Raw genomic sequence first — 23,358 nt, forward strand, 5'->3', positions numbered from 1 at the left:
CTGAGCTCCTCGGACGATAAGCACAGTTGAGTACATGCAAGGAAGCCAGCATGATAAGTTTATCCTGGACACCAAGCAGCACATGTCTTCCCCTCCAGAGCCAGGAAGCAGTGCTTGATGTGAGGACCAGAGCTTCTCCAGGAAAGTCAATGGCTCAAACAGCAACATGTAGGAGAACCCACAATGCCTCCACACCTTAAGTCCTATCTTCTCCTTCTCCACATCTCTATGTATGCTGGCAGCTTTCCTCAGGTAGAACATCTACACTCAGCACCATGCTGATGTGATCCAGCTGACATTAAGTTGACAACCAGTTCTTAATTCATGATAAATGGTAAGGGCAGAAATAATACATTTTAAATAGCGATGAAATTGTTTCTAATTAAGAGAAGAAAGTGGCAGAAGGAAAGCAAAGAAAAAGAAATAAAGCCATTTTTTGTTGAGTCAGGGTCTACATAGCCAAGGCTGGCCTCAAACTTGTGGCAATCCTCCTGCTAGGACTATAGGAATGCACTACCACACCCAGCTAAGGAAATTTAGAATTTAGAATATTCAAAAAACTAAACAAGAAATCAGAAGAACGGTGGAAAGTGAAGGCCACCCAAGAGGCCAAGGCAAGGCATGAGTTCAAGGTCATTATGGAAAATCCTAAGAGACCCTGTCTCAAAACAAAATAAAACAATAAACATCAGCTTGCTAGCTCAGTTGTGGCCTAGAATCAATCAGTCAATCAATCAATCAATCAATCAATCTCTCTTTCTCTCTCTATATCTCTCCCCTGAAAAAACAACAAAAATCAAAAATTTTAAATAACAAATAAATACAATGAAAGTAAAAGAATGTTGATTTAACTATTAGAAGAAAACAGTAAAAGTACTAAAGGCATGAAAGTATAAAAAGAAAATTTAATATGTATGTGAACTAATCAGCAAATTAATGAAAATGAAATAATCATCTGCTCTGAGGTGGTTAAACGTGTACAAGAGTGGATATTCACTACCTTTGCCAGTCTCTACTGCTTTTCACACCTTAGACTGTGCATGCCTCAAGGAAAGCAAAGCTGAAGGTTTTTTACACCTTTCTTTTGTACTGTTCACTTTTGTACTGGAGGTGTTTGGGGCTGGAGCTGACTGGAGAGACTCTTGGCTTCATTGTTCACCAAATTCAGGTTCCACAGAACAGGTCGTTCTATGGGCAGGAGTTTGCTTTGAACAGATTAGTTCAGTGAACAACAAAGGACAGGCTGATGCCAAGCTATGTTATATGTTTGGGCTTCTAGTTCCCTTTGAGTAGCCAACTCAGAGGGCAAGACAACCAATTGCTCTAGCTAGAGGAGCACAGCAGGACCCATGCAGTCTATCACCTAAGCAAGGACTTTCCATGGCCCAGGAAAGTCCTAGCTTAGGTGATAGACTGCATGCAGTCACATTTGTTTAGCTTCCTGGTCCTTTTCAGCTGCTGCTTATCAGTCTTAAAGGGCTAGAAAGCTCCACTTCCATTTATGATTCTGACCCCAATCTGTACTATATATAGATATATAGATAAAGATATATATTCCTTAGTGGGCCTGCTTTAGTACCAATTCACTGGAACCACACTAAGCCACAAGGTAGTGGCTAGCCGTAAGAGTACAGCAATATTGCTGTGATTACCATGAGAAAGGAAAATTTAAGGGCGTTTGCTTCCCAAAGCAGCAAGCTTGCACTTGACCTTCACAAGATAGTTTCCTGCTTAGTTCTCTAAACCTGTAATAACTTCCACTATTTCAGCACTAGATGGCACCCTAAATCCAGGTTTGCCTTGATTCCATTGTTAATAGCTTGTCACTCCTTTAGCACTAGGGGCAATCCTAGCCCAAGTTTGTTCCAAGTCTGTAACTAGTGTGTTGTTTCCACATGAACTAGGGGAGGGCCTAATAAGGGTAGTGCTTTCCTGCAAGCCTTTCTTTGGGGCTGGGGTATGCCCAAATGCCTCACGCAGTTACTGGCCTAGAGTCAAGTCCTGGGATTTTGCTCAGCTCAGGTCATAATCAGCATGGAGAGACTAGCCCCAGGCTCCAGGACCATGCCTGTGGTCACCAATACTGAAGGCTGTGTCACAGCCTGAACTTACAGTCCACCAAGGCCAGCACAACACCAGAGAGGGACCAAGACCCACACTGCTATGAGCTGGGTGCTAGTCTCAAGGTAGACTCTGGGACCTTGTCCTTGTCCTATCCTTGACCTGCCTAGCTCAGTTTTAGGAAGAATTCTGCTAAGTGAGTTTAGCAAGTATCCCTCTCACTCTTGACATTTGATCAAATTTCTCATCCCTCACCTTTGTAGTACAAGTTTTTGGCCTATCTTTACCAATTAGGTCAGCTTAGCAAGAATTTCTCTATGTTTTATCTCTCCTTTTAGAAATTCCCATCTAATAACCCCTCACGCTGTCTTTTGCTTATAAATCCTCAGATGTCTTTGCAGTACCGCATTACCCCTACTACCATAGTCTTGACCAAAGTCTTTCTTACCATGTTCACAAGTATCAGGATAGCTTTGTTTTAAACAGTCTTAAATCTTATAGAGGAGGAAAAGTAGATATTTCTATATCCATTCTAGATTTATGACTGAAGCCTATATATGAGAAGATAGATTTACAAAACAAAATCATACAAGAAATAGAGACCCAGGGCTGGGCATGTAGATCAGTGGCATAAGCACCTGCCTGGCAAACACAAGGTTGTGAGTCCAATCCTGGTACCCTCTCCCCAAAAAAAAGGGAGACCCAAAAGAACAAGTAAATCTAACTTTTTCTCATAGTAGGTTTGATAGAGAATGAGCAGTTATGAAGAAACATGGCAGGTGAACAAAGGGGTATGTTCTAATGATAACAAGTTAGGAGAAACATCGGAGCTGTTTGTTCAGACCCCTTTCTTGTGTTCTTCTTCCAAGAGCAGATATTCTCTTTTTCTACTGTTACTCAGTCCAAACTCAGAAACTCCAAATGTAAAAGGGACTTTATTTAGAGGCTGTTAAAGATTGAACCTCAGGAAACACAAATTCAAATTGCTTTAAATCATTGTTTCAAAGAAGGCAGGGAAAATGGAAGCTTATATTGAACAAATAACATTCATTTGTTTAATGTGGTACCAGGGATTGAATTCCTGGTTTTTGCACTGAGCTACAATCCCTACCCCACCCCTATCTCCACTGATTTTATATATATATATATATATATATATATATATATATATATATAGTTTTTTGGTTGTTGTTATGGGGATCAAACTCACGACCTAATGTTGGCCAGGCAGGCACTTACCCTGTTGAGCTAAATCCCCAGCTCCACTGATATTTTTTGACAGTCTCTATATGTCACTAAGTTGCCTAGGCTGGGCTTGAACTTGGGATTCTTCTACCCCATTCTCCCAGAGCACTGTAATTATAGTCTTGTACCACAGTTCCCAGCACATTAATTATAAGGCAGTAATAATTATTTTGCTTTCTGTTGGAAATCATTGAAAATCGTTGCTATGAGTCAAGGCCTTCAAAAGAATGTATATATACTCAGCAAAAATTTCCCAAGTCTGACACTCTGTTGATTCACATCTCAAGTCTCTGGCATCATATAATCTGTTCTACATGTTTGTAGTAAGAATGTAACCAAAGTTAATATTCGTGGGCAGCAGCTGAAGTCATGCCTAAGCCCTGCTGCCTAATGGTCGTGTGATCTATTTTGAAGAGCTCTCTTAGTATTATCGCCGTCGCCATTTTTCCTTTTATTTCCACATGAGGAGGGAACCGCTTACATTTCTACCAGAGTCCTAGGCTAGAAGCTTGATTCCAAGGATTCAAAATAATCAGTTCTGGCCACGCTGCCCCCACAAAAATAAGCTAAACTAAAATAAGTAAAGCTATACATACTGGGAAGACAAGCAGACAGGTGTCCTTACTAAAGGGTGGGGGAGAAGTATGCATAATTAAACAGTCTTGGTCAAAATGTAGTCTGCTTAATCACTGTCTCAGGACCATCAGTAATAAGAAAGTTGTGTTGCCTAATGGGTAATTTCAACTCTCCTCACAAGATGTTTGTATTATCATATGTGCTCCTGGAATCCAAGGTAACTGCAGTGGAGAATGATTTGGAAAAAGGACAAGTCAGAATAAAGGTAAAACTACTAAGGTTTTTATCCTGCTTTTAGTTACCTGTTGGGCATTTGCAGGCCTAGGTGAAGTCAATACTTTTTAGCCAAACAGCCTGTAAGTCCTTGTTTCATAATGGTCTTATGACTTCAGGTAAAGGCCAGATAGATCTATCCTGCTTCAGTGGACAAGGATATGGGGAAATTGGGAGTGATTTTAATTTTTCTGCTGCTTTCCCATTTCCATATTTTGGGGCTAGTGTGTATCAATCTTCCTAATCGTTATTCTTATTATTTACTATGTTCAAACAATAGAATTCATTTCCTGCTCTCAATTTCCCTTCTCTGTGCCCTGTTTTTGTGAGGAAGTATCAGAGGTACTGTGTATCAAAGCATAACACACATTTTTTAGCATCTTATAATTATTTTCCTCAGACAGAAATTGATGACCCACTTTGGTTGTGTCAAGATGGTACTGCCTCCCTTGAAATTTCTATCTAAATATTCCTAAAATCTTACAGGAAATCAGTTATAGCTTAGAAAAATGAAAAATACCAGTTTTCTTTTTCTGCAAATCTAGTAGAAATCTTGAGGCTGAATATAACAAGGCTCGTTCACTTGATAATAATCCTAGGTAATGGGTTAATGAGGGGTAAACAAAGAGGAAGAAGAAAAATGGAGTACTGAGGAAAGGAGTAAGACAAGTATTTTGGAAATACAGAAAAAAGATCAAGTTAGAGCTATTGAAGGAAACAAATGTTTTGTGAAGATTTCACAGAAATGGAGCAGCTGATTTTTTTTTTAAGGATGACAATGAAAATGACAATTCACTTTTGTTAATGACGTGTATTTAAATGCTATGTTGTGGTCTCAGGCTAGACTGAGAAATGATTCCCCATTATATGGCTTTGAAGCCTTATAAAGTTTTCACTCATTAACTGGAATGGTTTTATTCTGGGCTGTTTGATATTATTGTCTGTGATGATATGAACAGCTGTTTTGAAGAAAACAAGGCATCATAATAGCTAGTGCTGATTTATTATCATCTTGTTTTGAAGTCCCATCAAACTGTTATTCTTCTGTCTCCATTGCTTTTATCAGGTTGTATCGTATTGGATTTTATTATATGTGATAATATAAACAAAATTTTTTTAAAGGCAAAGAGATAATATAGAAACCATCATTAATTTTCTGATAGCTGGTTCCAAATGCCCTGTAATACTTTCATCCTCTTGAATGGTTTCACACTTTCTTGATATGTTTGATGCTATAGTATATGAAGTTATACTCAAATATTTCAAGGAAAGAGACACTTTGGTAGCTACTATTAAGTTGGGTTATTTTGTGGTGAAACGCTATGTTGATTAAATTGTTCTGTTCTGACCTGTATTGTTATGTTGTTATTTCCTCTTTTATCTCAATCTCCCCCTTTTTAAAAAATTTATTTTTTTTATTATTATTATTTTTTCAATTAAAGGAAAATTTTTTTAAAAAATTAGCGGGATATATTATAGTAACTTTTTTGATTTCCTATTAACTCAATTTGAAGCCCTCTATTGCTCTCACCATCTTGTTTTGACTGATTTTACTCTATTCTGTTCTGTGTGATAGTATCAATTTTAAGCGTATAGGCAACTACTTTGAAGGCAATAAGATTCACTACGATGGCCATTCTGGTTTGACTACTATCTTCTTTTGAAATTCAGTAAGGTCTCCAATGTTTTGATTTTATTGGTTTTGTTCTGTACTGTTTTGTTAAATTTTATTATACCAGATGATATAGGCAATTCTTCTTAAAGGTAGTAAGAGGCATTATGTTAACCGTTGTTGATTACCTTGTATTCTGTGTTTACATTGTGTACTATGTCCATCCTTTGTTTTGACTGGCTGCTTTGTTTTGTCACATTTGGTTTTATTCTCTTCCACAAAAAATAAAAGTAATAAGAACTGTGGGAGTAATAAAACCCCAAATGTGTAATTATTATTGTAAAAAAGATAGGAAAAGAAAGTGCTCTAAAGGGCATAACTTCAAGTGTGTTTAGGTGCGTAAGATAGATGACCATATTACTAAGTTTTTGTTGGGTCATTGAAAACAACTGTTTGCAGTCTCGCTGTTTGCATGTCCACTTTGTATGCTTAATTTTGAAATTTGAACAACTATTTCTAAGATGACAATATGTAATGTATTAACTAGTGATTTCTTACTGTTTATTTTTTTAAAATTCTGTATTACTTGTACCCTTTTACTGTTTTGTTTCTTTAAATAAAATTTTTAAAAAATTTTCAATCTCTGAAAAAAAAAAGAAATTAATGGAGAAACAAGATGCTTCCAAGACAAAAAGGAACTTGGGAAATTTGCAACCACCAGTCCAACTCTACAGAGAATACTTCAGGGCATTCTAGAGAGAGAGAAATGTACTAGGCTTCCAGGAACAGTGGCAGACAGGCTTCAATGAATGGAGCAGAAACAGAATGAAGAAGATAAGCAGACAAGTGATGGTAAATAAAAAAGATCATAACAGAAATGAGGCAGAGAAGGTTGGTTATAATCTCTAATATAGATGGCCTTGATACACTATATTAAAAAAAAAGAACCACACCTGGAGAAGATCAGGAGGCAGGGTCCACCAAGATGCTATTTATAGGAAATATAATTAACATGAAAAAGAATACATGGACTCAAAATCAAATATGAGCAAACAATGCTCTATGTGACAGAGAACCAGAGAGTAATAGGGGCAACTAGACCAGTATTTGTGGATAGGTTGGAAAGAAAAGATTTAATAGGTAAAGGAATACAATTAGAGATCAAGTCCAGGAGAGAGAAGGTTCAGAACCACTTAGGTAGGTAAGCAGGTTGCCCCCTGCCAATTTAAAACCAAGGGTCTTGGTCAGACCCAAAATGCACAGTGTACCCTGGGGAAGTGAAAGGGGAGGGAGAGTCTTAAAAAGATGGCAGAAGATATTGTTAATAGTGTATCAGTATTTAAAACCCACATTACTCGCACCACTCTGCTTAGATAGATTTGATTCATTTTTCTAGTTTAGTTTTGTTTCGTTTTGATAGATTTTATTCTGTCCCAGTTTGTCTACTTGCAGTAGATTTGAGGGCACAGACAGCTATCCCCAAAACATCAGTATATAGCACAGTAATCATTTTAAATCTCCTATTATCTTAATGTAGAACCCTGTATGACTTATACTGTTTTATCATGACTGATCTTAGTTAAATCTGGTTTGTTTGATTGCTGTTTGGTATCAATAGATTTTATTCAAAACTGATATGATTGATAGTACCAAGTGTGAGAATATAGGCACCTACACTGAAAATGAAAAGACTCTATGATACACATTCTGGCTTGATAACTGCCTGTTTTTGAAGTTTTATAATATATACACAGTTGTGTTTTTATTAATACTGTTACATACTGATATATTGAATTATACTATATCTGCTGATATAGCCAATTCTATTGCAGATAACAAGAGACAACACAGGAACTATGATAGAACTCCTTGTACATGGTCTTATATGTCTTTTTTGTTTCATGTGATTATAGGAATGTTTTATTTTGTCTTGCTTTCTTTCGTTTCTCCTTCTAATACAGAAAGGATAGAAATACATTTAGAGACTCTTGTATGTGTAGAATCTATGAACAGTTTATGAGAACTGACCTTATGCTACATGATGAAATAAACAGATACTCTGAAGAAAAAGGGACACTAAAGAACCCAGTGCTGATGCTGAAGTGTCATAATGTGAAACCCAGCAGTAGTATTATTCTTTGTTCAGAGTGATATTAGCCTGCTTGGGTTTATTCAATCTCAACTTAATTGTAGATATGGATAACTGCATGTATGTTTAAGTGTATAGGATTGATAACCATATTTCTAAGTTTTTCTTGGATAGTTGAACAGAACTGCATGCAGTCTCACTGTTTGAATTCCCACTTTAGATGCTCCACTTTAGTATCTTGAATAATTATTTGTAAGAGGACAATCTGTAATCATCAACTAGTGATTTCTTACTGTTTGTTTTTTCTTTAAAAGTATGTATTATTTCTACCCATTTTGTGTTTTGTTTAGTCTTTCTTTAAATAAAAAAATTTTTAAAAAGACACTACAGTACCCAGTGCTGATCCCAGAGTGTCATGATGTGAAATCCAGCAATACTATTATTCTTTGTTCAGAATGACTTTAGCCTGCTTTAGTTTGTTTAATGTCAACATAAATGAATATATGGATAACTGCATGTATGTTTAAGTGTATAGGATTGACAACCATGTTACTAAATTTTGTTGGATGGTTGAATAGAACTGTTTTCAGTCTCACTGTTTGAATTCCCACTTTATATGTTCCACTTTTGTATCTTGAACAACTATTTAAATGTAAAAGGACAGTATGTAAACATTAACTAGTGATTTCTTACTGTTTATTTTTTCTCTGAATGTATGTATTATTTCTACCCATTTTGTTTTGTTTAGACTTTCTTTAAACAAAATTTTAAAAAAGAAATCCAGAAATTACAGTGTCCCAGCATTAAAAAATAAAACCACCAAACATAACCCAACCTGGTTATGGAGGCCAAGTGGTTGTGTTATCAAAGTTCCCTGTAGGAAATGTGTACAACTTTCACAACTAGAAAGAAGCCAACACAAAGCATATGTAGTAGCCAGATTATATTACTAAGGTAAACACAAAAGTAAAGCCCTTCTAATTTAGTAATGTCTTTGTGTTTTGTGGTGCTTTATGTTCTACAAATTTTCATGGTTTTGGAACTGGGAATGCTGACTTGTGATTCTAATCCTAGCACTTCAGAGACTGAGGCAGGGGGCCCTCTGTGAGTTTCAGACTGGTTTGAGTTACATAGAAATTTTAAGGACAGCCTGAACTGTGTAATGCAACCTGGTTTCAGAAAAAAAAGCAAACTGATGATGATGATGATAAGGGATTATTCAGAGAATAATGTTCTAATAGTTTTGTCTGCATTCCTTTCTGTAGCTTTTCTCTTTGGATTTGGGCAAAATCCCTAAAACTACTTTAAAGATAGAGATCTGGAGAGGTAACTTGCAGAGCATGCAGAAGAAACTGTACACTGTGGAAATGATGTGTTTCAACAGTGTTACACATGCAGGAGAGAGAGTGCACACTGAGAATCAGGTGTAGGGTTTTGGGGAAAGAGGTGGTTGGGATCAGCCCAAGGCTCACAGCCTTTGGGCCTGGTGGGTGAACAGGAGGTTCTCTCCTCTTTCTGAGGAGACTGAGGCCTCGTGTATCAGCAGCTGGAAGGCGGGGGCTCCTGACATTCCGTGACCCCCACCTTCCAGTTCTCTGCTGTAACTGCCACTGTTGCCTGGTGTGCCAGGCACAACTGGCTCCCTCGCGTCTGTCTGAGCCACAGACAGGACTTGTTCAGTTCTGAACTTCACTTCAGGACCTGTTTTGTCAAGAAAAGTCACAAATCTTGTGGGGTGTGTTGATCAACTCTATCTCAACAGTGAGTTACTCGGTGTTCTCCTGTCCTTCCACTGGCCTGAGCCAACCTGGTTGGTTTCCCTTGTGTCACTTTACTTTGTTCTCCTTCTCAGTTCAGTTTTTCAATCAGGGTCTCAGCATGTAGTTCAGGCTTTCTGTGAATACCAAATGTGGCGCAGGCTGGCCTCGAACTCTCAGTGATCCTCCTGCCCCAGATGGCTGTGTGGGGATTACAGGCCTGCACCGCCACGCTGTTTCTTTGTCTTGGATTTTAACCCACATTGTGTTTGGTTTTCTCCACAGTCCTTGTACAGAAGTCCACACTCTCCATGGTGCCAATGGTGGTACTGCTCAGCCCCGATCTCGGGGCTCAGGTGAATGTGGGCCCATTCAGAAAGGATACTTGCTCTGGGATGGGAGATCCTGAGGCACAGGTTGAGCTCTGTGAGTCAGGTTTTGTGAGACCCAGAGCAGCTCACAGCTCCATGACCAACGAGGGGCAGAAACATGGTGAGTTCTATAGGTTCACATTGACCAAAATGATAAATGATTCTGTTTTCCTGCACAATTGAAATGGTCTAAAAAAGTGGTTTTTTCTTTGCTTTATGAAAATAAATTTACCTTCCCACATTGCTAGAAACAAAGTGTGGGATTTTGTGTCCTATCTGAATACTGAGACTCAAGCATGAACCAGCTTCTCCCAGTTTATAGTGAGGACTAGAGTCGGACCAGTGTAACAACCCAGTTGCCAGATCCTATTGAGGGCATGGAATGATGTGCTTTTCTCAGCACAGCTTAGGCCATTTCGATGAGGGCCCTCCATGTCCCCTGTCAGATCCTCAAGACACATAGCCTCCCTAGTGACCTACAGTTCTGGGACTAGTGGCCCCACCTTGCACTGAAGCTTCTGTGGATTCCCAGTTTTTGGTTTTACCTGGAAAAGCAGGGAACAGTGCTAACGACAGGTTTCAGAGGAACTTAGATAGATTTTGCTTCTAACTGAAGTTGTGGCAGCCATCATTGCCACCATGGAGACTGGAGAGTTCTGTGGCAAGGAGGACAACGTGCTTGGTGGGGCACAGGCTCTTATGAGCCCAGGAGAGCTTTCAGTGGAAGGGCGCATCTGTGGTAACAGACTGTAGCAACCATCTGTCTCCCCAGGAGCCCACAGCTCTTGGGAAGGGAACTGGGCAGCAGGTCCAAGTCGACCTCAAGGGTTTGAGCTCTGAGCTGTGAGACTGCAGTGAGAGAAGGCATGAAGAGGAGAGTGCCAGCTGGTGTCCACACCAAGGTCACAGTGAGGGTGCCACCTCCTGCAGTCAGTCCAGAGCAATGGGCCATTGTCCTGTGCAGAAGCTGAGGTAACTGGGGTATCAGGGAACTGTGCTCCAGTACTGTCACCTGAGGGAATGTCACCCTCTCTGACCCTGAAGTTGCCATATTGAATCACAGTGATCTCTCCAAGTATTCAATGGTAGAGTATTTTTTTTTTCTAGTTGAAAGGGTCTCAGATAATAATCAAAAGTGAACCATGTAAAGAAAGTCACCAGCTTAGGTTCAGGTGGAGGCCAACTGTGTACTTCATGAATGTCATCTTTACAATAAGAGTTAATTGTGTTTTGGAGGATACTAAGGTGAGAAAGGAGAAAGCCACCCCGGGCCCTGTGGAGGAACTGTGTGGAGCTGGGTGCTGTGCTGTTCCGGAGTGCAGCACAGGGGTCTGGTGCTCTGGGCCCTCAGATGCCTCCCATGCTGTGATCTGTACCAGTCCCTCCTGCACAGGGTTACAGTGAGCTCATGAGTTCCTTGCAGTGACACCCTTGCAGCATGGCCTGGTACCGGCCCACACTGAAGCTGAGGTTTTCTAGTCTACCTAAACCCCTGCATTACAGTAAATGTCAGCTCCTTGTGCTGTTCTGCCTTCCATTGTATGCACATGGCTGGCTGAGATTTTCATCTTGAGAAGCTTGTTTCTCCCAGCAATCCCAGCCCAGGGCCCTTGGAGCTCTCATCCAAGAACAAAGCTGGTGTTGCTTCCTGCGCAGCTAAGGGTGTGCAGTGGGACCTGCAGGCTTGGCCATTGCCTTGGTCTCAGATGCTCACTGAGAGTGTGGGGATGTGAGTTCTCACTGTACATCCCTCCGCCTGAGTCATTTGTCTTTTTTCCTTGCCTGCTTGCTTCTCTCCCCTCACCTGTAAAATGGGAGTTATTCCATATTACCTGTGTAAGGAACTAGAAAATCAAAATGTGGAAGCAAAAGCCCATAGCCCGGTGCTGAGCTGTCCTTGTCCTTGTTGTGGGTGTGGGCTCCTCTGCAGGCGATGCCCACAGTGCATGTCCAGCTGCCCATTGAGGCAGGTGCATGTGTCTCTTCTCAGGCATTGAGAGAAAACATGATGATGATTCTGTGCTCCGGGAGAGGCTTCACACAGAGGAGCAGAACACGGCTGCCAAGTTGCCTCTGACTGAGCAGCTGAGGTAAGGAGATGTGGGGAGGGCATGTGAGTCTCTGCAGGGGGCAGCTGGGCTGTGAGAACCATGAGCTGGCATGGGCCAGGGAGGGCAGGAACCTCAAGGCCCAGATCCCTGTTACCGAAAATGTTCAGGGGAGAAAGAGGTGTCAGCTCCTGCACTCAGGGTGCTCTGAAGCCTCTCCTTTTAGAAATGCACTGAGGTCAGTATCACACAATACAGAAATACACAAAGGCAGTGAGTGTGTATGTGCATTATTGAGGTGGCAAGCTTTGGAGTGTTGCTGTCCCCTCTTGTCCCTCTTCCTCCCAGTCACCTCCTGCATGGTGATGGCACTTTCTGCCTTCATTTAGAAGAAGCAAGTCTTCCTGAGCCTTGGAGCTCTGATTGCATTTTCTCCAGGGACCCGAGCTGTATGTGGATATGTGTCTGGGCTGGGTATACGCCCCCACTCCGCACAGGGTGCTGTGTCTCTGTGGAGAGGAAGGGAAATGCCCATTTGGATTACAGAAGACATGAGGGTGAGGGTGATGCTCAGGCATCCTACAGGGGCACTCAGTGATACAAGAGACACCTGTAATGAGCTGTCCTTCCTTCCTCTCATGCAGGGTCTGTCCAAATAGGGGCCTGAGTTCTGCTTGTGGGACCCCCAAGGTCTTCTGATAAAACCTCTATCTGGGCCCTTTGAATGCCTCCTGCCACTCTGAAGGCTCACATCGCTGCTTCCCTCCACCCTAGATTGTCTATGCTCCTCATTCAGAAGCAAAAACAAGATCTCTTGGAATTAGCTCAAAAGCTGAATGAAAGAAAAAACGTGTCCCTGCTCCTTAAGGAGCGTCTGGAGGTCCTCCTCAGAAGAGATCACCCTGAGACCAGCCAAGGCTGTTGCCACCACCAGGGTCAGCCCAAGGGCTGCAGGCTGGCTGAGCAGCTGGGCCACAACCTCAACCCAGGTGAGGAGGCCTCAGGCCCTGATTACACTGAGTGGCTTTAAAGTTCCCAGCTCACAGGACACTACACTCACAAAGCAATGTGTTTGACAAGCTCTTCTGGTGCTTGTGTCCCATGTAGAGCTGTGGCAGGATTAGGACTACTGCAGGGGAATGCAGGGGATTCATCCCCACCATGGGCCTCACAGCATCCCAGGGTCCTTTGTCCCTGAGGAAACCTGACTGTGACTTGAAGAGGCTGCATCCTTCTAGTTTTAAAGCTGAAAAGAGGATGTGTTAGGAGTCAGCTGGTTAGAATTAAAATCATACTGCTCTAAGTATAAAAGGTTCCCATACCCCACCCTGATGGCTGTCTGTACCAATTGTGTATGACGGACTACTCCATCCTTCCTGAATTCCTGTCTCCTGGTGTGCAGAAAAGTAGATGATATGGTCTTGCTCACTGTCCTGTGCAGGAAGAGAACAGGCACGGATGCAATTAGGAAGGATAAGGATCCTCCCCCATTCGTTTGGCGTAGGCCCTCCATCCTGTACTCCTGAGAAACTTCAGCACCTCACTCAGAATCAGTTCTCCCCTCATGACACAGGAGAGGCTGCTGCATTTCCTTCAGTGTGAGAGAGGAGCCACAGTGATGGTTACTGGTAACTGAAGACCATAGTGTCCATTAGGTTCCCTTTCAGTGGCGTGCATCCTGTGGTTTTGGGAAGATGTCTGTTGACACAGGTCCTGTTCCAGTGTCAGACACGATAGTTCCCTGGCCTGAAGTCTACCATGTCCCTACCCAAATCCATCTATCCTCTCCACGAGATCACAGCAACCAAGTCTCTGTGTATCATCCCTGCCATGGTTTGCAAAGGTTTCCTTCCAGTGTGTGCCTCCCATTTGAGTGATCTCAGGAGAGCAGAGGTTCTCACAGTGTAGCTCACTTGTTCTTTCTCTTGTGGGCTCTGCTCTTTGTTCTGGATGACAGATGCCCCAACACTGTTCACATGGATTTGCTTCTGTGTTGGATTTTCTCTTGGGAAAAGTTTTTGTTTTCACTCCACATTTATAATCCATTCTCATTTAATGTTGCCAAACCTGTAAGGGCTTTGCCTGTCCACCTGTCCCAGCACCTCTCATGAGAGACTGTGCTTTCTCCAGGAGTGGCCCTGGCCCCTTCTTGAGCTCTGTCTGTGAGGTCTGATTCTGGGCTCCATTCTCAGGAGCCGACCTGTTCCTGTCCTCCTGACCACTACTCTTTTACAGCTTTCGCTTTCATCTCTACTGGTGTTTGCTTTGTTCCTCAGGGTCTTTTGACTCCAAATAAACTGGAGAATCTACTTGTCCTTTTAAACATCTTCTTCTGCTTTTAAATTGTCATTGCTGGGAATTGGTAAATGGATTCCTGAAGAACCTGATTCACATGTGGGGATTATGTGCATTGATGTAGCTGGTCATTGTGTTTTTACTTATACATGTTTTGCTAAGTTCGTGCATTAGAACTTAAATGTGTTTCCTTGTCAGTGTGAGTGATGGTAGGCTTTTACTTCAAACCCCTTGTGTTCATTCCTAACATGCCTGTGTATCTGACAGGCATTGTGTATTATCCATGTAGCCTGAATTTTTAATGTAATTTTTCAGTTCCCAGGAAGTTTTTATTGGTGCTATATTGTGCTTTTTAAAAGTAGATACTTGTGTTCTTCTGGTGTTAGAAAATACTCTACCTTGGAGTTTTACCTCCCCCCCCCCAACTCAGTGTTTTTATTTAAACAGTGTTGTTCCCTTTTTTCTTTGCATGTGGTATTTGGAGATTTCCGTGGATGTTTCTTGAGGTGACAAATGTTGTCCAGGTCATATCTCATGTACTTTGATGCAGGCAAAGGCCTTCTCCACTTCCATTGTGGTCTTCAGTTTGTATCACTTGCTTCTTTGTGGTCTTTCTCCCCTTCCTGTTAGACCTGCAGGCATGTTCTTCACACGGGAATTTGACTTGCACTGCTGAGAACTCTAAATGCCTGCCTGTCTACTCTCCCTGTACACACTGTCCTCTGTCTGTCAGTCATCTTCAAATTGTTCCTCAGAAGCCAGTTGTGAGGAGTTGGGTGATGTGAGCATAGGTTGACCCAGTGTTCATGGTGGTTTGTGTTTCTATTCTAGGGTTTGTGTGCTATAGCTATTATTGCCACAGACAAAGTTCTGTCTCTGTCTGTCTGTCAGTCTCTCTCTCTCTTCTCTCTCTCTCTCTCTCTTACTCTATTTCTCTCTCTCTCTGTTTCTCTGTGTGTGTATCTGTGTTTGTTTCTTTTTTTTTTTTTTTTTTTTAAGAGGAAAAAGAGAAAAACACAAAACAAACCAAAGCGGTGTAAGGGTACACGTAATACAGAACTACAAAACAAAACAAAACAAAACAAAACAAAAACAAAGCAAACAAACAAACAAACAAAAAAAAACATAACAGTAAGAAATCACCTGTTAGTATATTACATATTATCATCTTGAAAATAGTTCCTCAAATCACAGCATCAAAGAATACAAGGTGGACATTCAAACAGGTAGACTGCAAACAGCTGTGTTCAATGATCCACAAACATTGATACAGTCAGCTATTTAACACCCCTAAACACACTTGCTGTTATATCCGTTAGAGCTCTTTTTTTTTTCTTCCCCTCTCTTTTTTACAACAAAATTCACACACTTTGGATTTCATTACTCCTTAGTGCTTATTACTTTTGGGGAGGGGGGGGGAGAATACAGTCAAATATGGCAAAACAAAGCTGTCAGTCAATACCAAGGATAGACATAGCACATGGTGTAGAACACAGTACAAGTTTATCAACTATGGTTATCAACGTTGTCCCTTGTTTCCTTAAAAAGAATTGTCTATCTCATTAGATATTATAAAGTTGGACAAAACAGTAGAGAACAAGACCAATACAACTTAGGCATTGTAAACATTACAGGACTTCCAAAGAAGACAATAGTCAAACCAGAATGGGTATCTTAGTGAATCTTATTGTCTTCAAAGTAGTTGCCTATGTCTTCAAACTTGATACTACCATATAGAATGGAACAGAGTCTAATCAGTCAAAACAAGATCGTGGGAGTACTACAGGACTTCAAAACAAGTTAATAGGAAATCAAAAAGAGTTATTATTTATATATCCTAATTATTTGAATTTTTTCTTTAATTAAGACAAACATAAGAAATGACTAATTTTTTTAAAACAATAAGGGGGAGATTGAGATAAAACAGGACATAACAATATAACAATAGAGGTCACAGCATGACTGTTTCAACAACCTAGTACTTCACCACCATATAACCTGACTTAATAGTAGTACCATAGTGTCTTTTTCCTTGAAATATTTGGATAAAACTTCATATACTCTAGCTTCAAATATTTTTCAAATCAAGAAGCCCAGAATAAAGCCTTTCTAATTAATGAGTGAAAACTTTATAAGGCTCCAAGGCCACCTAATGGGGAATCATGATTACCACATATTTTTATATATTTGAATCATTACTTACATTAGGGAAACTATTCGGTATTCACACATGCGAGATTGATTTATTTCACTTATGAGTATGGTCTCAAGCTGCGCCCATTTATTGATAAATATCTCAATGTGATCCTTCTTTATAGCTGAATAATACTCCATTGTATAGAAATACCACAACTTTTTTATCCATTCCTCAGTTGATGGACACTTGGGTTGTTTCCATGATCTGGCGATTACAAATTGTGCTGCTATAAACATAGGTGCACATATATCACTGTGGTGTGATGCTTTCAGTTCTTCTGGGAATATGCCTAGAAGTGGAATAGCTGGAATAAATGGGACTTCCAGTCCCAACTTTTTGAGAAATCTCCAGACAGATCTCCACAAAGGCTGTACCAGTCTACACTCCCACCAGCAGTGCAGGAGAGTTCCCTTTTCCCCACAGCCTCTCCAGCATTTGTTGTCGGTTTTCTTGATCCTGGCCATTCTTTCAGGAGTGAGATGGTATCTCAGTGTGGTTTTAATTTGCATTTCTCTAATGACCAATGATGATGAGCATTTTTTCATGTATTTATTTGCCATTTGCATTTCTTCATGTGAGAATTGGGTATTCATCTCAGATGCCCATTTTTGGATTGGATCTTTGAATTTTGGAGGTCTGAGTTTCTTTAATTCTTTATATGTTTTAGACAAGAGGCCCTTGTCTGAGAGAGAGTTCACTAAAATCTTTTCCCAGTTTGTGGGTTTTCTTTTCACTATGCTGCAGATTTCTTTTGACATGCAGAAACTTTTTAATAAGAAGTGGTCCCAGTTATTGATTCTGGGAAGTATTTCCCGTGCAGTTTGAGTCCTGTTCATGAATTCTTTACCTACTCCTATGTCTCCAAGGTTTCTACCTAATTTGTCTTCCAATAGATTTAGTGTTTCTGTTTTAATATTCAGATCTTTGACCCATTTAGATTTTAATTTAGTACATGGTGATAGACATGGGTCTAGCTTTAGTTTTCGGCAAATGGAGAGCCAGTTTTTCCAGCACCATTTATTAAAGAGACTGTCGTTCTTCCAGTGAACCTGCTTGGCTCCTTTATCAAAGATAAGGTGGTTGAGTGTGTTCGTAGTTGTGGTTGTATCTTCTAATCTATTCCACTGATCTTCGGCTCTGTTTTGATTCCAATACCATGTTGATTTTACTACTGTTGCTTTGTAGTATAACTTCAAGTCAGGGATTGTGATGCCTCCTGCTTTGTCTTTGCTGCTTAGAATTGCCTTTGCGATTCTGGGTCTCTTCTGGTTCCAGATGAAATTTAGGAGTGATTTCTCTAGATCTATAAGGTATGTTGATGGAATTTCTATTGGGATTGCATTGAATCTGTATAACAGTTTTGGGAGAATGGCCATTTTCACAATGTTTGTTCTTCCTATCCATGAGCAAGGGATGTCTTTCCATTTTCTGAGATCATCTTCAATTTCCTTTTTCAGTGTATTATAATTTTCACTGTATAAGTCTTTCACTTCTTTCGTAAGAGTAATTCCTAAATATTTCATTTTTTTGCTTGCTAATGTGAATAGTCCAGTTTCTCTTATTTCCCTCTCTGTAATTTTGTTGTTTGTGTATAGGAATGCTATTGATTTCTGAGTATTGATTTTGTATCCAGCCACATTACTGAATTTATTTATTGTATCTAAGAGTATTTCAATGGAGTTTAGGGGGTCTTCTATGTAGAGTATCATGTCATCTGCAAACAATGATAATTTAACTTCTTCTTTTCCTATCTTTACCCCTTTTATTTCTCTTTCTTGCCTAATTGCTCTGGCTAGTACTTCCAGTACTATATTAAATAGGAGTGGTGATAAAGGACATCCTTGTCTTGTGCCCGATTTTAAAGTAAAGGCTTTCAATTTTTGGCCATTTAGTATGATGCTGGCTGTTGGTTTGTCATATATGGCCTTTATTATATTGAGGTAAAGACCATTTATTCCAATTTTCTGTAAAGTTCTTATCATGAATAAGTGTTGGACCTTATCGAAGGCTTTTTCTGCATCTATAGAAATGATCATGTGATTCTTATTTTTGGCTTTATTGATATGGTGGATTACATTTATTGATTTGCGTATGTTGAACCATCCTTGCATTCCTGGGATGAATCCCACTTGGTCATGGTGTATAATCTTCTTGATGATTTGCTGGATCCTATTTGCCAATATTTTATTGAGGATTTTTGCATCTGTGTTCATTAGGGAGATCGGTCTATAGTTCTCTTTTATAGTTGGGTCTTTCTCAGGTTTTGGTACTAGAGTAATGTTTGCTTCCAGGAATGACTTAGGAAGGATTGCTTCCCTTTCAATTTCATTGAATAGTTTGAGGAGTGTCGGCATTAGGTCTTCTTTATATTTCTTGTAGAATTCTGCAGTGAATCCATCTGGGCCTGGGCTTTTCTTGGTGGGTAAGGCCTTAATTACATTTTCAAGTTCATTAGCAGAGATTGGGTTATTCAACAGTTTTATATCCTCTTGATCTAGCTTTGGTACTTAATATGCTTCTAAGAATCTGTCTATTTCTTCTGTGTTATCAAACTTTTGAGAGTAGAGGTTTTCGAAATAGGTGTTGATGATCCTCTGTATTTCTATTGGGTCTGTAGTGATTTCTCCTTTTTCATTTCTTATTGCATGAATTTGAGCTTTTTCTTCCCTTTTTTTAATAAGGTTGGCTAGGGGCTTATCAATTTTATTTATTCTTTCAAAGAACCAACTCTTTGATTCGTTGATTCTTTGGATTGTTTTCTTAGTCTCTATTGCATTGATTTCTGCTCTGATTTTTATAATTTCCTCTCTTCTTTTGGCTTTGGGCTTGACTTGCTCTTCTTTTTCTAGCTGTTTGAGGTGTAGCATCAAGTTATTTATTTGTATTCGTTCTGTTTTCCTGATGTGGGAACTCAGTGCAATAAATTTTCCTCTCAGAACGGCTTTCATTGCATCCCACAGATTCCGGTAAGTTGTATCTGCATTTTCATTTTCTTTTAGGTATTGTTTAATTTCTTCTTTAATTTCTTCTGTGACCCACTGATTACTCAAGATTGTGTTATTTAGTTTCCATGTGTTTGTGGAATTTTTGCAGTATCTTTTGTCATTAATTTCTAATTTCAGAGCGCTATGATCTGATAATATGCAAGGGATGATTTCAACTTTTTTGCATTTGCTTAAATATGTTCTGTGAGCTAATATATGGTCTATTTTAGAAAATGATCCATGTACTGCTGAGAAGAATGTGTATTCTGATGTTGTTGGGTGGAACATTCTGTATATGTCTATCAAACCCATTTGTTCACAGGTGTGATTCAGTTCTGTTATTTCTTTGCTCATTTTCTGTCTGGTTGATCTGTCCCTTGGTGTCAGTGGTGTATTAAGGTCTCCTGTTACAATTGTGTTACTGATAATTTGAGTTTTCATTTCTGTTAATAATTGTTTTATATAACTGGGTGCTCTGGAGTTTGGTGCATATATATTTAAGATAGTTATCTCTTCCTCTTGGAGTTTTCCCCTTACGAGTATGTAGTGACCTTCTTTGTCCTTTATGGTCATTGTTGGTTTAAAGTTCACGTTGTCTGCAAACAGAATGGCTACTCCTGCCTTTTTTTGGATTCCTGCTGCATGGAGAATTGTTTTCCATCCTTTGACTTTCAGTCTGTGAGTATCCTTCTGGGTTAGATGGGTTTCCTGTAAACAGCATATGGTTGGATTTTGTTTCTTGATCCATTCTGCTAGTCTGTTTCTTTTAATTGGTGCATTGAGACCATTTACATTAATGGTTATTACTGTTAAATGCTGGTTAATTGTAGGAATGTTATCTCTCTGCTGTTGCATCTTTATCTTTCTGTTCTGTTTAATTATTTGCTTTGCTTAGTGGTTTTTTCCTTTGTGTATCTAAACTGTCTTTCAATATTTTTTGCAGGATTGGTTTGGTGTTCATGAAGTTCTTCAGCTGTTCTTTGTCATGGAAGTATCGTATTGCACCATCTATTTTGAATGATAGTTTTGCAGGATATATCAGTCTCGGTTGGAAATCGTTTTGCTTTAGGATCTGGAATACTTCACTCCATGCTCTTCTTGACTTTATTGTTTGTGCTGAGAAGTCTGCTGTGATTCTGATAGGTTTTCCTTTATAAGTGATCTGTCTTTTCTCTCTGACAGCTTTTAATAATCTATTCTTGTGTTGGATTTCTGGGATGGTGATTATTATATGTCTGGGTGTAGTTTTATTTTGGTTATGACTGTTTGGAGTTCTATATGCTTCACTGATTCTGATGTCAGTTTCTGATCTCATGCTTGGGAAATTTTCAGCTATTACTTCTCTAAATATCCTCCTGACATCCTTCATGTTGTCTCCCTCTCTTTCATTAATCCCTATCATTCTTATGTTATTCTTCTTTGCATCGTCCTGCAGTTGTTGAATTGTTGTTTCCTGATTCCTTGTTATTTTCAAAAGATCTTTCCTTTCCTGTTCACTAGCTGCAATCCTGTCTTCAAGGTCTGAAATTCTATCTTCACTTTCATTAAGGCGGTTTTTACAACTTTCAGTGGAGTTTTTTATTTCCTGTATATCTCTGTGCATCTGCATTATGTATTCTGTTTGTTTCTTATATTGCTCGTCTAGGGATTCTATCTTTTTGTTTAGTTCCTCCAATTTTTTATCTGTGTTTTCTTTAGATATATTTAGAATCTCTTTCATTTCTTTTATCATTTCTTCTTTTATCTGGGAGATTATTTCGAGTTTGAATTTCTTTAAAGCTTCCTGGAGTTGCTTGTCAATTTCAGTGGCTATTGTGTCCGATATATGAGGTGGATGGGATATATTTTCTTCTATATACATCGCTCCTAGGGTTTCTTGAGATGGGCTGGAGGTTTGAGGTTGTAATTTAGTCTTTCGTTTTGTCATTTTCCTATATTTCTGTGTTTCAAGTGTTATTTGAAAGCTTCCTCAGGATCTGTTGAAAATCCCCTTCTATGTTTGGAGGTACTGAGACTCTGGCACCACGCTACCCCAAGCCTTTGGGCCTACAGAACTAGTGGCTCTCCTCTGCCTGCTCAGAACTCCGCAGTTCCAGACAAGCTGGGCCTCAGGGACACTGTGCGCCCACCTGCCCCTTGGAAGCTCCACAGTTCTTCAATCGCAGCCGGGTTAGGGTACTCACCACAGGCCGTAGTGCTTCAGGAACCTGTGGACCCTCCCTGGTTGCAGAGATATCCAGAGTCCTCCAGACACGCAGAGAGGCCGGTGAGGGCACCCCAGATCTGCCCAGCTCCTCCTCTGCAGACCTATGTCCAGGCGCGGCAGCTAAACAGGCTGGGCTAGGCTGATAGTGTGGGCCCGCCCATCCGTCGGCAGCTCAGCAGGTCTCCAAGTGGAGCCGGAATGGGGAGGCTGATGTGATAGCCTCAAACCCACCTCGCCCCTTTACTGCACCTGGAAGCCTGGGGGAACTCCAGCAGTCTGGGCGGAGATATCCAGAGTCCTCCAGACACGCAGAGAGGCCGGTGAGGGCACCCCAGATCTGCCCAGCTCCTCCTCTCGTTTGTTTCTTTTGATGCAGTGTTTTACTGAATAGTTCAGGATGGTGTTGACATCACAACACTGCTCATTCCTCAGCTTCCCAAGTCCTGGGATAACAGGCTTGGGTCACTACGCACAGCCACTTGAGCACTGTGGTGCTGAAATTCTGTGCCTGTACTTCTTCAGTGTTGCTCCTCTGCTCTGACCTGAGAGCCCTGCTGATGGTGGCAGGTGTGGAAGGAGAGGAAGCAGGACACAGTCCTGGGGTGCCCTCTCTGGTCCTGCTGAGCCTGAGCCCAAGGTTGTCACATTCCTAGCAGCATCTGTCTGACCCCACCACCTGTGCCCTGTGTGCACAGCACTGTTAATTACCTCTGGGCCCCCAGAAATATCAGCAAGTACACAATCTTTAAGAAATTGAGAGCTCATGTGCTTCATCAGGAGATGAGGAGACCTCGTACCCACCCCTAATCTCACATAGATATTTCCATTTCTGTGGCACAGAGGCCCTGGTGTCTGTGATGGGGACAGGGAGCTCCTCCCTGCCTGACTGGCTGTTTGTTAATTTACTTGCAGATATTCCAGAAAAGGAGGAGGATGTTAAAGAGGACTCATCTGTGGCCCACAGGTACCTAGGTAGTCAGGACCGGGGCTGACATGGGACAACACGTAAGCCCCAGTAAGAGGCTGGTCCCCAAAGGACAAATCAGCAGGTTCACAGTGCCCAACCTGCACACACAGAAAGGCAAAGTGATCTGGTGCTCTGAGTCCATTTTCTCAAGCCAAGAGGAGCACCTTTCTGTCAGTGTGTGATGTCCCCGTGGGTCTCATTTGTACCCAGTGGACCTCATCAGCCTCTGTTGTGTGGGGAAATTGTGGCTGAGATTGGATCTGCTTCTATAGGGGTGGTCTTATGTCATTAGCATGGATTTCACACCAAGAGATCTAAGAAAAAAACTGTGAGTCAGTCCATCCATCCATGGAAAGATGCTGCACTGTACGAGGTCTTAGGCTCTGCTATCTGTATGGCAGTGACTGGGCAATATACAAAGGCCACCAAGTTGAGAGAGAGAGAGCAGAGCCCTGCTGGGGTCTCTGGGTGTGCTGGGAGCTGTCCTGTCAAGTGGGGCGGAAGCTCCGTCATCATCAGGTTGTCATCCGGCCTGTGCTGTGCATCTCCTGTCCCTGCCATCTAGGCAGCTGCACTCTGCCCTCCTGTGAGAAAAAAATCATCTTTGAATTCTGTGTCCTATGACTCTGTGACCACTCCTTACACCTCTCTCAGTAACCTTAGAATCCTGTGTCCCA

The 23,358-nt window shown here is 40.8% G+C and overlaps 1 protein-coding gene across 9 annotated transcripts in view; it reads left to right on the forward strand.

Annotated features, from left to right (window-relative positions):
• Positions 1-23,358, forward strand: part of LOC101788960 (neuroblastoma breakpoint family member 12-like) — a 44,963-nt gene that overhangs the window by 8,340 nt on the left and 13,265 nt on the right. For 6 of the 9 annotated variants that reach the window (XR_010046151.1, XR_010046150.1, XR_010046149.1 and 3 more), the window contains 4 exons: positions 9,899-10,105; positions 11,975-12,074; positions 12,807-13,021; positions 22,627-22,678. Coding sequence is in view for 4 of the 9 variants with exons in the window: in XM_063244576.1 (XP_063100646.1) it covers positions 9,899-10,105; positions 11,975-12,074; positions 12,807-13,021; positions 22,627-22,678 (574 nt within the window). In the remaining 5 variants the exon portion in view is untranslated. Of the gene's footprint in view, positions 1-9,898; positions 10,106-11,974; positions 12,075-12,806; positions 13,022-22,626; positions 22,679-23,358 lie in introns of those variants that run through there. The other 3 variants (XR_010046152.1, XM_063244582.1, XM_063244580.1) reach the window with 3 other exon arrangements.

The sequence above is a fragment of the Cavia porcellus genome, unplaced genomic scaffold (genome assembly GCF_034190915.1).
Source record: "Cavia porcellus strain 051 isolate PalLab524CR breed Dunkin Hartley unplaced genomic scaffold, mCavPor4.1 scaffold_295, whole genome shotgun sequence".
Taxonomy (NCBI): Eukaryota; Metazoa; Chordata; class Mammalia; order Rodentia; family Caviidae; genus Cavia; species Cavia porcellus.